This window comes from Benincasa hispida, chromosome 12 (assembly GCF_027475165.1).
Source record: "Benincasa hispida cultivar pf3 chromosome 12, pf3_genome.v1.1, whole genome shotgun sequence".
Classification (NCBI taxonomy): domain Eukaryota; kingdom Viridiplantae; phylum Streptophyta; class Magnoliopsida; order Cucurbitales; family Cucurbitaceae; genus Benincasa; species Benincasa hispida.
Window position 1 is genome coordinate 54,225,885 of NC_143489.1, and position 12,395 is coordinate 54,238,279.

The following is a 12,395-nucleotide window of genomic DNA, read 5'->3' on the forward strand; positions in this document are numbered from 1 at the left end:
ATTTTTATAATTTAAATTGGATGGTCCAAATTATTCGAGTTATGAAATCATTAAACATCAATTGTAAAAAATATTTCATTGACCAAGACGCAAATAAAATGTGCAAGGTTCAAGGCTAAGGTCATTCATCAAGAATAAAAAAGGCTTATACATTTTATGATTAAAAAGAAAAAGACTACAGTTCCGCAACATGAAATGATTAATCTCTCTAGTTTCTGACTTTATGCTATCCTCCTTCCACCTGAATGGAAGCTTTCCTTGACTAAAATAAATCAAAACTATTATGAAACAAATAAGAAGACATCTTCAAGGTCCGCAAAACGTCAGGGTCTCGCAAGCAAGCAGAGTTAAAATTGATTTGATTTTATTTCATCAATTTATTGATGGCTGCTTTGCTTTGTTTAGTAATCCATTCCGCCCATGCCGCCACCCATTGCTGGAACTTCCTTTTCGTCCTTGGGGAGTTCAACTACGATGGCTTCTGTTGTCGTCATCAAAGAGGAAACGCTATATTCGAAAAGACAATACCTTAGTACCAAAGAACATAGGGAGTTGCAAAACAAAACATTAATGAAAGTAAAGTTGCTTCAGCTTACCTCGCAGCATCGACGAGTGCAGTTCTAATTACTTTCAGAGGATCAATGATGCCAGCTTTGACCATGTCTACATATTCACCTGTTTGTGCATGCGAAAGTCATAATGAGTTAGCAAGAAATGCAAAAACATTGGCTGTTTCTCTTGTTTTCTCATACAGGCAACGTATGCGAACTGACCTTTTGCAGCATCATAACCAAGATCAGGGTTGTCCTGCTCCAAGAGCTTGCCAACAACAACGGCACCCTCAACTCCCGCATTCGATGCAATTGTGTGTACGGGTGTCTGAATAAAATAGTGCATACAGGAATGAGTGAGGCTTCTCACAAACATACCAAACTAAATCAAATTGGGAAATCACCATTATCATATTTAAAATCACTCCGAAACATGCTTCAAATCATGCAAGATTAAGTGTATTTATTAAAATCAAACATGATTTTGAAAGATTAAAAATGCTTTAGCAATAATGTCATGTTAAAAATTACACCATACATTCCCTTAATGTCAGCGAGTGAACAATCATGTTTGAGATTATCACCTTTAGAGCATTCTGAATAATCTGGACACCAATCTTCTGATCGAAGTTGGCAGTTGGAAGTTTCTCTAATTCTTTAGATGCATACAAAAGAGCAACACCACCCCCTGTGGAAGGAGCCATTCTGTCAGTGTCATCCAGGTGCAATATGCAAAATTGTAACTAGCACATGGAGAAATAACTTGCCTGGTACTATTCCTTCTTCAACAGCTGCTTTTGTGGCATTCAAGGCATCGGTGACTCTATCCTTCTTCTCGCCCACTTCTGCCTCACTTGCTCCTCCAATCTGCAAAAAAGTATTGGTTTATAAAATGAGGTTTGAAACCTCTATCCACTACGTGCAAAACAAATTCAAAATCTAAAAGGTACAGACCTTCAATACAGCAACGCCGCCAGAAAGTTTTGCTAATCTCTCCTGTAACTTTTCCTTGTCATAATCCGAAGTGCTTGCTTCAATACCTGCCCTTATCTGTAATTTACATATGACCAAAAACATGAAACCAATTAGCTTTCTACATTGTAATGAAAGTTAACCATTTGCACCACCTAGGGTTTCTAAATGTCACAAACCTGTTCACATCTTTCCTCAATAGCTTTCTTGTCACCGGCACCATCAAGAATAACTGTATCATCCTTTGAAATTGTGATCTGTAATATCGACCTAAATTAATGAAGGCAATCCAACTAGCGGCAGAAAACTTCAAGAGGTGTAGAGAATATTGACACGGGAAACAAGGAGGCCAAAACTTGAAATGATCAAGAAACATAGGTCTAAAACCAGAAAATGATGCAAAGTTTCCACGAACATGTCCAACATTATGAACATATGCAATCATACCTTCTTGCAAGAGCCAAGCATGTCCAGATCAACTTTCTCAAGATTCATTCCAAGCTCTTCAGTGATGACCTGCAAATAGAACACAGACGACTCTGAGAAATCACAGAAAAGTAATATATAAAAGGAAGGATGCAGTTGCAATTACAAATGAAAAACTTACTTCACCACCCGTGAGAACTGCAAGGTCCTGCAGTCCAGCCTTCCTATTTTCCCCAAAACCTGGTGCTTTAATGGCACAGACCTGCAGAGAACAGTAAAGCATAAGCAAGTCCCAAACCAAACCAAAAGTAAACCGATACCATAAATTTCAGTTGTTGGAAGAATATGAGGGTCAAACCTTAATTCCAGCACGGAGCTTATTCAAGATAAGAGTGGCTAGTGCATCACTTTCAACATCTTCGGAAATAATAAGAAGGGGCCTTTGCCTCTAAAGAGATTCAAGAAATACACAATATTTATCGTCCATTTGCAAATTTAAGCAAATAACTGTCAACCATCAAAAGGCAGCCTACCTTCAGAGCCAACTCTAGAACTTTCACCACAGCATTTATGCTTGAGATTTTCTTTTCATGGATTAGAATAAGAGGATCCTCCAATTCCTGCCAAGGTATCCCACAAGGTAGATAAAAGTCAGGCTCGTGATTAGAAAATTGGGAAATATATTTTAATTAAAAGGATTCATACACATTTCTGGTTCTTTTGGTTTGTAATGAAGTAAGGGGAAATATATCCTCTGTCTAACTTCATCCCTTCAACGACTTCCAACTCATTATACAATGTCTTCCCATCCTGCAGCAAATTGAACACAACTAAGCAACGAAGCAAGGGGTTAAAAATTAGGGAATTCAAAATATATAAAAATAATCCCCTTTTTTATTAAAGAAAACTAGAGAAAGAATAGGGTGGGGGGCACTACCCATTAACTTACAGAAAATATACAAACATATCAGTAACCAACTTACCGCAATGGTGATCACACCCTCCTTGCCAACTTTCTCCATGGCCTTGGCAATCAACTCACCAATCTCCCTTTCTCCATTTGCAGATATTGTCCCAACCTACAAAAAAAACAATCAAACTGAATTAATGATATCTTCAATATAAAGTCACTTCAAGGACATCAAAAAATCGGTCAAGCTAACAAGGCCAGGTGGCCCTGATCGAAAGTAAGAACAAACCTGAGCTATCTCTTCAGATGTGCTTATCATTCGTGCTCTACTCTTCAAGTTTGTTACTACAGAATCGACTGCCATGGAGATACCGCGTCTTAAATCCATGGCATTCATTCCAGCAGCAACGGACTTGCAGCCCTCCGTAAATATTGCTCTTGTAAGAATAGTAGCACAAGTGGTCCCTGCAATCCCCAAAAGTCCTCATTTTCAGTGTGTAATTTGATGTGTAATACAATTGTGCGTAGTGCACCATCAGTCATCAAATTGCTTTTCTTTCCAACATTGAATACTTGAGAAAAAAAACCAACCATTTAAGTACGGATACACATTCTTTTAGTGATTATGCTATAACCAAAGCTTACCATCGCCTGCCACATCATTGGTCGCGTTAGCAACCTGCTTCACAAGACTGGCACCAACATTCTTAACTTTATCTTTAAACTCAATACTCTTTGCCACAGTTACACCATCTTTTGTAACTTTGGGAGCCCCATAACTTTGTTCAATCACTACATTGCGCCCCTACAGCAGCAACAAGGCAGAATCAACATTTATAAATAGAGGGCAAGGCTATATGGAACAGAGGTTAAACGAGCGATGAGAGTAGGTGAACGAGTGATGAAAGCGGATTATGCCAATGGAAACCAGCCTTCTTCAATTGAGGTAAAAATAAAAAATAAATAATAAATAATAGAAGGAACAATGAAGATCAGCAAACTACTACACCACCTAAATTCGCCATTCATGAAGCATAGGAATGTCGACAGTACCTTCGGACCCATTGTGACTTTAACGGCATCAGCAAGATCTTCGACACCCTTGAGCATAAGACCTCGAGCCTCCACCCCAAATTTAACATCTTTCGCGGCATAGTTTCTGCTCCAGCTAGACCTACTAGCAATCTAAAAGGCCAAACACATAAAACACAAAACACAAGCATAGTTAAAGGAAAATCAGATGTTAAATGATCAACAAGCTCCAAACGTAATCAGATCACAATATGAACTCACCTGATTGGTACTGTTCTTAGCAAGACTGAAAACGAGAAACAAACAAAACAACCAATAACGTTTGTAAGTCCATAGCACAAAAACATCCCAAAAAATTTATGTTCATCAAACTTCATCAATTATCCCTTTTGAAAGACCCATTGTAACAGTAACCCAAAAGAACAACAACCCATTTCTACTACCCCTTCAAATCACAATCTAATATAAACCATAATAAGTAATAAATGGAATAGAAATTACTATGAAGCTTGGAAATTAAAAGGAGATCGAACTCAAACATACCGCGCTTTGGAAGCGAGGCCGGCGGCGAAGCGGTGCATTGTCGACGTCCGCTAAAACCCAAAAAAGAAGGAGATGGAAACAGCTAGAGGAAGAAGAAGAGCAGTGAGAAGAGAAGGGAAAGGCGAAGAAATGTAGAGAGTGAATGGGTTTAATAGTGCGGAGAAGAAGGGTCTAGAAACAAGCTCAAGCCACAGCACCTTCTAGGGTTTAGGGTTTAACTTTTCAATTTTTAGTTTTTTCTTTCATTTTATTATCTTTACAGCTCACGTGGCCGAGGGTTTTACGTCCAATTTATCGGCTCATATGAACCGGTTCGAACTGTAGGTTTTCTAACGGTTTATTTTATTTCTCGATTCTTTTGGAGATGATGAAATAATGTAAGGATGTGTTTGGGAGCCCAATATAAGTTGAGGATCTTATACCATCCCAATGTTTGGGGGCCATTTTTTTTTATCACCCATTTCAAATGTCCATCCCAATGGCTTGCAAACAGTAATTCAATTTGTAGTGGGGTTTCTCTTATTTCCCTCACACGTCTCTACCTCTCCTCTTTCCCTCACACGTCTCTCCCTCTCCCCTTTCTCATATTTTATCCTTCAGATCTCTTCTCTCCCCTCTCCCGCATGCAAATCCCATTCCAAAATCTCATTCTTCAAATCTCTTCTCTCTCATTTCCCTCCTTCGTTTCTCATCCCTCGGATCTCCTTCTCCCCTTTCCCTCAGCGATTCTCATTTAGGGATAATCTCCGCTCTCCCCTTTCCCCGTGCAATTCTCATTTCTTAGATCTCATCCCTCAGATCTCTTCTCTCCCCTTCCTCACACGTTTCTCATCCCTCATATCTCTCATCTCAAACCCTAAAATCTAAAACTCTTCAGATCTCTCATCTCAAACCCTATCGTCTAACCCTAACTCTCGATTTTTTTCATAGTTTCTCAACTGATCTGTTGATTTTTGGATCGGTCTTCTTTCTTCTCGCTACTTCATTGAAAAACTCAACTAGTCCCTTACCGCTTCGATGGTCCTCCTTTCACCTTTAACCTATTATACATTTAGATTTCGATCGTTGATAAGACTGTTTTGGGTTGTTGATCGTTGAATGCATGGTAAGGGGTTGTTGACAGTGAAGCTCGGTGGAGAGAATACCATCCTAAGAGGCTAATGATGAGTTTATTAAATATGATTATTTCTTTATAAAATCTCAATTTCATGTTGTTATTCTCTAATATATTTCATCTTTTATGTTCTAAACTTGCAGGGTTTTTTTTTTTTTATGTTTTCAATTTCTTTCATTTGTTTTGTTTAATTATGTGTTCCATTTCATGTTGTTATTCTATGATATATTTATCTTGTTGTGTTTCTTTATAAAATCTCATTATGTGTTAGTTTTGTTTTCATTCATCTTGTTTTAGTTATGTTCCAACTCATCATGTTTAATTAAGGTGCTTCATTCATCCAATGTAATGTTTAACTTATTTAACTCCTCATGATTTTATTTTGCCTATTGAATGGTTGTTTAACTACACCATGATTTTAGTTATGTCTTCTTCCAATTCCAATGTAATGTTTAACTTCTATTTGTTGTGTTTAACTCCCCATGATTTTATTTTACTTGTTTAATGGTTGTTGAACTACACCATGATTTTAGTTATGTTAAACTTCACTTCATTCATTTTTTTGCATATACATTAATGACTCAACCACTTCATAAAATTGACTGAATTCATTTATTTATGATTTGTAAAATAAAACCTAAGGCTTATCAAATCTATATTTAATTTATTATGTTTTTTTAAGGCTTCAATTAATGTTGAAACACCCACCTCCTCTTTTCCCGTCTATATAACCTCTTCCTCATCCACTTTCAATAATTCGAGAGTCCTCCACGTCAAAGATTTTTTTTTTTCAATTTGGTAAGTTGTTTCCATCAACCATACTTTTCTTTTTATTTTTTTCCTTTTCATTTTCTAACATTTGTTTGTTTCATGAGTGGTAGGGTGTCGTTGTGTTCTTTCACCTGTTGAAGGTGTTAAGATATGGAAAATTTTATCCTTTTAATTATTATATGGTTTGTTATACTAATGTGTCCATCTTTTGTTTTAGCTATAATTTCAAATTTGATCTTGCAGCCCCTGGACTCTCCACTCATAGATAACATACGAGTAACAAAGGTATGAACTTTCTTTCTTAAACAAGTTCCTTTAATAAGTAATTCATCTCTTTTTTATTACTGACTTGTTTCGTTGTTCTTATTGTGCAACCCAAACTAATCCAACATTCTATTAGTTTGAGGTATGTGTTACATTATATACCAATTTTTACTGTAACAAATTGTCGTTGTTTATTTACTGTAATAAATTGTTGTTGTTTATTTACAGTAAGAAATTGTTGATGTTTATTTCGTACATTTATTTATCCGTTGATAAGTACCATATATGTTGTTGTTTGTAATTTGATAATTTGTTGGCATTTTGTATGTATTTTGTATGCATATTATTTTAATTTTGTATGTTTATATATCTCAGTAGTTTTATTTATGTTATACAATGACCAGCATAAACTTTTTTGTCTTTGTGCATTTAGCAATTTGGGCAATAGCTAATTGTAGATAATTGTAGATTTGGGCAATAGTTAATTATAGGTTTTTATTTTTATTGATAAATAATTATTTATATTTTTTACAAATAAAATTGAATCATAACATGTTTTTGTTTTTATTGATAAATTATATTTATATTTTTACAAAAAAAATTGAATCATAACATGTTTTTGTCTTTATTGATAAATAGTTATTTATGTTTTTATCATTAAAATTGAATCATAACAGGTTTTTATTTTTATTGATAAATAGTTATTTTTGTTTTTTTCCATTAAAATAGAACCATAACAAGTTTTTATTTTTATTGATAAATAATTATTTATGTTTTTACAAATAAAATTAAATCATAACAAGTTTGGTAATTTTCATAATAATATGTGTGGAATTGACTACTTCAAATTACAAAACATTTTCATAATAACAAGTAAAAGGAATTTTTTTTTTTTAAGAAGTTATGATGTTTTTATTCACTAGCCACTTCCAAGTGCATAATTGACATTAAAAAAATCTTCAATTTAGTTTGAGGTATTACAACAATTTTAATTACACTCCTAGTTAAATATTAGATTCTAGATTTTTAGGAAACTATGAAATGTTTATCCCTTTGTCGATGTATGATCCCATACAAAACTGTCTGGGTGCATTGGATGGCACATATATCAAGATCAATGTAAGTGCAACGGATTGTCCCCGATATCGTACCCAGAAAGGTGAGATAGCCACGAATGTGCTCGTCATCTATTCTCCAATTGGTGAGTTCATATTTGTGTTGTCAGGGTGAGAAGGGTTTGTAGCCGATTCTAGAGTGCTTAGGGATGCAATTTCTCGACCACACGAGTTGAAGGTTCCCAAGGGTATAGACTTTTGTGATTGCACTGTCTAGATTCAAGAGCAAATAGTTTGTCAACTGATTTTCTATATACCATGCCTAGGTAATTATTACCTATGTGATGCTGGATATCCCAATGCCAAGGGATTCTTGGCACCATATAGGGGAGAGCGGTACCATCTTTTTGAATTGCGTGGTGCTGGAAATGTGCCAACTAATCCACGATAATTTTTCAACACGAAACATTCATCTGCTAGAAATTGCATAGAAAGAGCATTTGGCAAACTCAAAGGTCATTGGGCGATACTACGTGGGAAATCCTACTACCCAGTTAAGATCCAATGTATAACAATAACATGTTGCCTGTTGCACCACCTGATAACAAGGGAGATGGGCCAAACTACAATGTCCAGAACAACAGATGATGAAGATTCTGCATCTAACGAGCTCAACCATGAAAATATACAATTTATTGAAACGTCCGACGACTGGACCAATTTCAGGGAGGAGTTGGCAACGCGAATGTTCGATGAACGGGAACAAGCATCATAAGCACAAAGTTTATTGTTCAATTTGTTGTACTATGAATAACTTCCTTATGCTTTTAGATTATGTTAGTTTTCAATTCAAACAATCTATTATATCAAATTATCTTAATTTATGTTGTGTTAATTGGTTCGTGTGAATGATGGAACATGTTCTACGTTATTCGTACTCAAAAGTTTGTTTATCTAACTGTGCCCAATTTATTTTATTAAGTTATACGTATGTATGTATGTAGCTAAATGGCATGATGTGAGAAAATGACAAAACACATTTGGACGAAGGTTGAAGATGCACGATTAATGGAGTCACTATTGCACTTGGTGGAAACAGGTTGGCAAGCTGATAATGGAACCTTCAAGCCTGGCTAACAATAGAGTGCAAGGTTAGATTTTTAAAGCGACAATATTGTGCAATCACCGAGATGCTAAGTAATGCATGTGGTGGATTTGGTTGGAATGACGAGTTCAAATGTGTGGAAGCAGAGAAAAAGGTCTTCAGTGTATGGGTTCGGGTAAGAAAATCCAATAAAGTATTATTATCTTACAATGGTAAACTATTTCGAATATAATATTATGTTCTAACATAATATATGTTTTTGTAGTCCCATCCCAATGCGAAGAGGTTGAGATACAAACCATTCACCCAATATGATAAGCTTTCAATCGTCTTTGGGAAAGATATGGCCACTAGTGAAGGTAGTGAAACCCCGTACGATCAAGCATCTGCAACAGATGATCATTTGGAGGAAATTCAGTTAGGATCATAGGTTAATGAGCAACAAGGAAGTATACCTGACATGAACATTCCGATAGTTGATGACATGGATGAGGTTTTCTCAGATAAACCCATCAGTAGGCGTACTGGATCAAGTAACGATACGAGAGGAACGAAACGCAAGAGGACTCCCTTCCAATCTGAAATGCTCGACATTGTACACACAACAATGGACGTGCAGAAAGTTAAAATGGAGAAACTTGTCCAATGGCATAAAGAGAAATAAATTTGAGCTTAAGAGGCGTCAGAAGTGTTGGGTTTTATGTCCTAAAAACTCGCAGTTTGTAAAATGATAAACATTTTCTATAATCAATATACTTATCATTGATTTCACAAATTGTATGGAAATCTAAATCCAATAAACTAAGACCCATGACTATTTGTGTATTTGAACTTTATGTGGAGACATAAGAGTGGATTAGGTTCGAGTAAATAGTCAAAATGATCTATGGTACATGAATAAGGTTGAGTACCTTATTCTGGAAACACCATTGGATGCGGCCTACTTTGTAGTTGTTATAAAGAGTTGTAAAGGGCTACATACGATGTGATCCTAATTCGTACATGTTATGCCATGAGGAGTGGGGGCATCATATACAATGAGTTTGCAAAAGATCAAAACCAAGAAATAAGTTACTTTTTTTTTATAACGTTGTTTACTGTATAAGACTGATTATTTCACCTAGATGATCTAGGTAACTCAATCTTAATCCTAAGCTAACTATGAACTCCTATTTATTCGGGTTTGCCCTTAGATTTGCATAGGTGAGGGATGGCTCTGATGGGATTGGCGTCTTAATTCTCCCGGAGTCTCGTTGTTTTGTAAAGATATACATTGTTTAATGGATAAAATAAGTGTTATTTAATTCTGGCATTTACTCGTATTCAATAAATAAAGCTCCTTGGTTATCTTATGTGAACTTAAGCATGTATATGTGATATACAAGTGGGTCATGCCTTAAGTGATAACCTAAATAGGTATGTAGTATAAGGATTAAGGTGGGATACCTGATCCTGGTGACACTACGGATACGGCCAGCTTTGTAGAGGTTTGCAAGTATTGTAAACTACTACAGATAGTAGATCCTGACCATTCATGTGGAGATGTACGAGTGGGGGTGTCCTATACAAAGAGTTTGTATAAGACCTGACCACGAGATGACTAGACTCTGTATATAATGTCGTTGATACCAGCGACTTGCATCTCACCTAAACGACCATAGGTGACACGACTTCAATCCTGAGTGTTTTGAAAACTTCTGCCTTTGAGGCCGGTCCTTTGATTAGTATGGGTGAGAGTGGTCAGATTGCCAACTCAACATAACTACCTTTTTGGAGACTTATCTGATCTATAAGCTAGGAACTCAATCCACAAGATGGAATTCACTCCTTTCCAGAAGCAAGGACAAGTAGAGAGATTGCTCCCTTAAGGGTTGATTCTAGGGCTTAAACATAGTGGTCACAGCTTCTCTTTGGAATAGAAGACATCATAGTAAAATTATGACTTATGTTCATTAGAGGGATCAGTGGTACTTAAGGAGTTAGATGTAACTACAGGGGCATAATAGTTATTGGCCCAGCTGTACTTACAAGCGATCTGTGAAGGGTTGTCGCACTTCTGATTAGTTAAGATGGACACATATATATCTGTGGTAAGGCGAGTTCAGTTGTCGGTCTTTAGTGGAGTGTCTGACAGCTAACGGATGGTGGATCCCGTGACTAAAGAGTTTAGTCAGTCATTCACATACTGTTGGAGCTTCGAGCTATAGGCCCATGAGATCCCCTTGGTAGCTCAATGGATACAGTTGAGGATCAATTCTTGGTGTTGATGTGAAATGTTCAAATTGACAAGAGGTATTTTAATTATATATGATATAATCGGTATGATGTATGATATACATCTAGTAGAGGATTGATGTAAATGAGATTTACATTAAATACCATGGAATAGAAAAAGAACTATGGTTTATATGTTTCATGAGATGAAATATTAAAACTATATGTTATAAATATAGTATGATAAGTTGGTTATCACTTATATTTATATAATATTAATTATTGGATAATTAATTATTTTTCTTTAATAACCAATTGAGTGGGTGGTTATTGGATTTTCATGGTAACCGTGAGTTAAAAGAAAATTGTTTTCATAATTTTAGTAAGGTTTTACAAAAGCTAAAAATTGGTTTTGAGTTTTTCTCTTGGCAAAAAGAAACTCACGGCGCTTGTCAAGTAAATATGGACTTACTAAGCGACAGCGTGTTTTAGTAAAAGATCGTGCAGTATCTATAAGTGACAGACACCGAGCTAAACGATGAGCTAAATGATCACATAGCTTTAGCTAAACAACTGAGCATCAACCTATACGATAGGTCTCCGCCATCTCCCACTTGCCCAATCGTGTACACGATCGGCGTTTCCTTCTTCGTCTGCCTCAAACCAAGTCCAAACAGAGCCCACCCTTTGGATTCTCACACCGAGAATACCAAGGTAGCCTTCTTGGTAGAGTCATACTCAACTTGACACCGTCGAGGTTCTTAGAGATCGTTCGTGTTGCTGAGGAGTTTGTGGCCGAGGTGATCGCTGAGGACGAGCACGAAGTGTTTGTGCAGTGTTGCGGTCGTGTTGTTCGAGCATTCGAGGTTGCTGTTATTCAAGCGTTAGTGAGCAAGGAGCGTGGAGACGAGTCTACAAATGTTCATAGAGTTTTCTCCTTGTTCATTTGTAGTTATTCATGCTATAATTTCTGTATTAATTGCATAACTGTATGTTTGTATACGACTGTAATTTGTAATGTTCATTCATGATTGTAATTTGGAATGATCTTATTTTTGTTGCTCATGGAAATCTTGAGTTCGATTTCCTTCAATTGGTATCAGAGTCAGATTATTTGATATTTCAAATTACAACTTTGTATTTAACTCATTTTAGAGTCACGGTTGGTTTTTGCATTTATGGTTAATCGTTTTCTGCATCTATGGCTGCGTTGATGAATGTTTCAGTTTTAATTGCCTTTTATTAAGCTTTCTGGTATTACAAAATGTTAATTGTAAGGGCCCAGTGTTTTTTGGGCATAATTACATTTGCAATCGAGTCTGTAATTCAAAGAGTTTGGGTTAGTCGAGTCGTTCTGATGCAGCTTCAAAGCATGGAGATGCGGTTCTCAACGAAAAAGAAGACCAAGCATTGGTCATATCGTGTAGCCTCAGGTAAA

The 12,395-nt window shown here is 36.2% G+C and overlaps 1 protein-coding gene across 1 annotated transcript; it reads right to left on the reverse strand.

Annotated features, from left to right (window-relative positions):
* Positions 1–50: 50 nt before the first annotated feature.
* On the reverse strand, positions 51–4,689 carry HSP60 (heat shock protein 60). Its single transcript, XM_039020407.2, has 18 exons — positions 4,435–4,689; positions 4,153–4,177; positions 3,913–4,044; positions 3,505–3,664; positions 3,149–3,324; positions 2,933–3,028; positions 2,655–2,759; positions 2,483–2,569; positions 2,308–2,397; positions 2,131–2,211; positions 1,971–2,039; positions 1,703–1,780; positions 1,506–1,601; positions 1,319–1,418; positions 1,136–1,239; positions 774–879; positions 597–675; positions 51–507 (listed from the first exon to the last, which is right to left on the reverse strand). Exons 1-18 carry the CDS (start codon positions 4,470–4,472, stop codon positions 402–404), a joined length of 1,728 nt encoding a protein of 575 aa, XP_038876335.1. The 5' UTR covers positions 4,473–4,689; the 3' UTR covers positions 51–401.
* Positions 4,690–12,395: the final 7,706 nt, after the last annotated feature.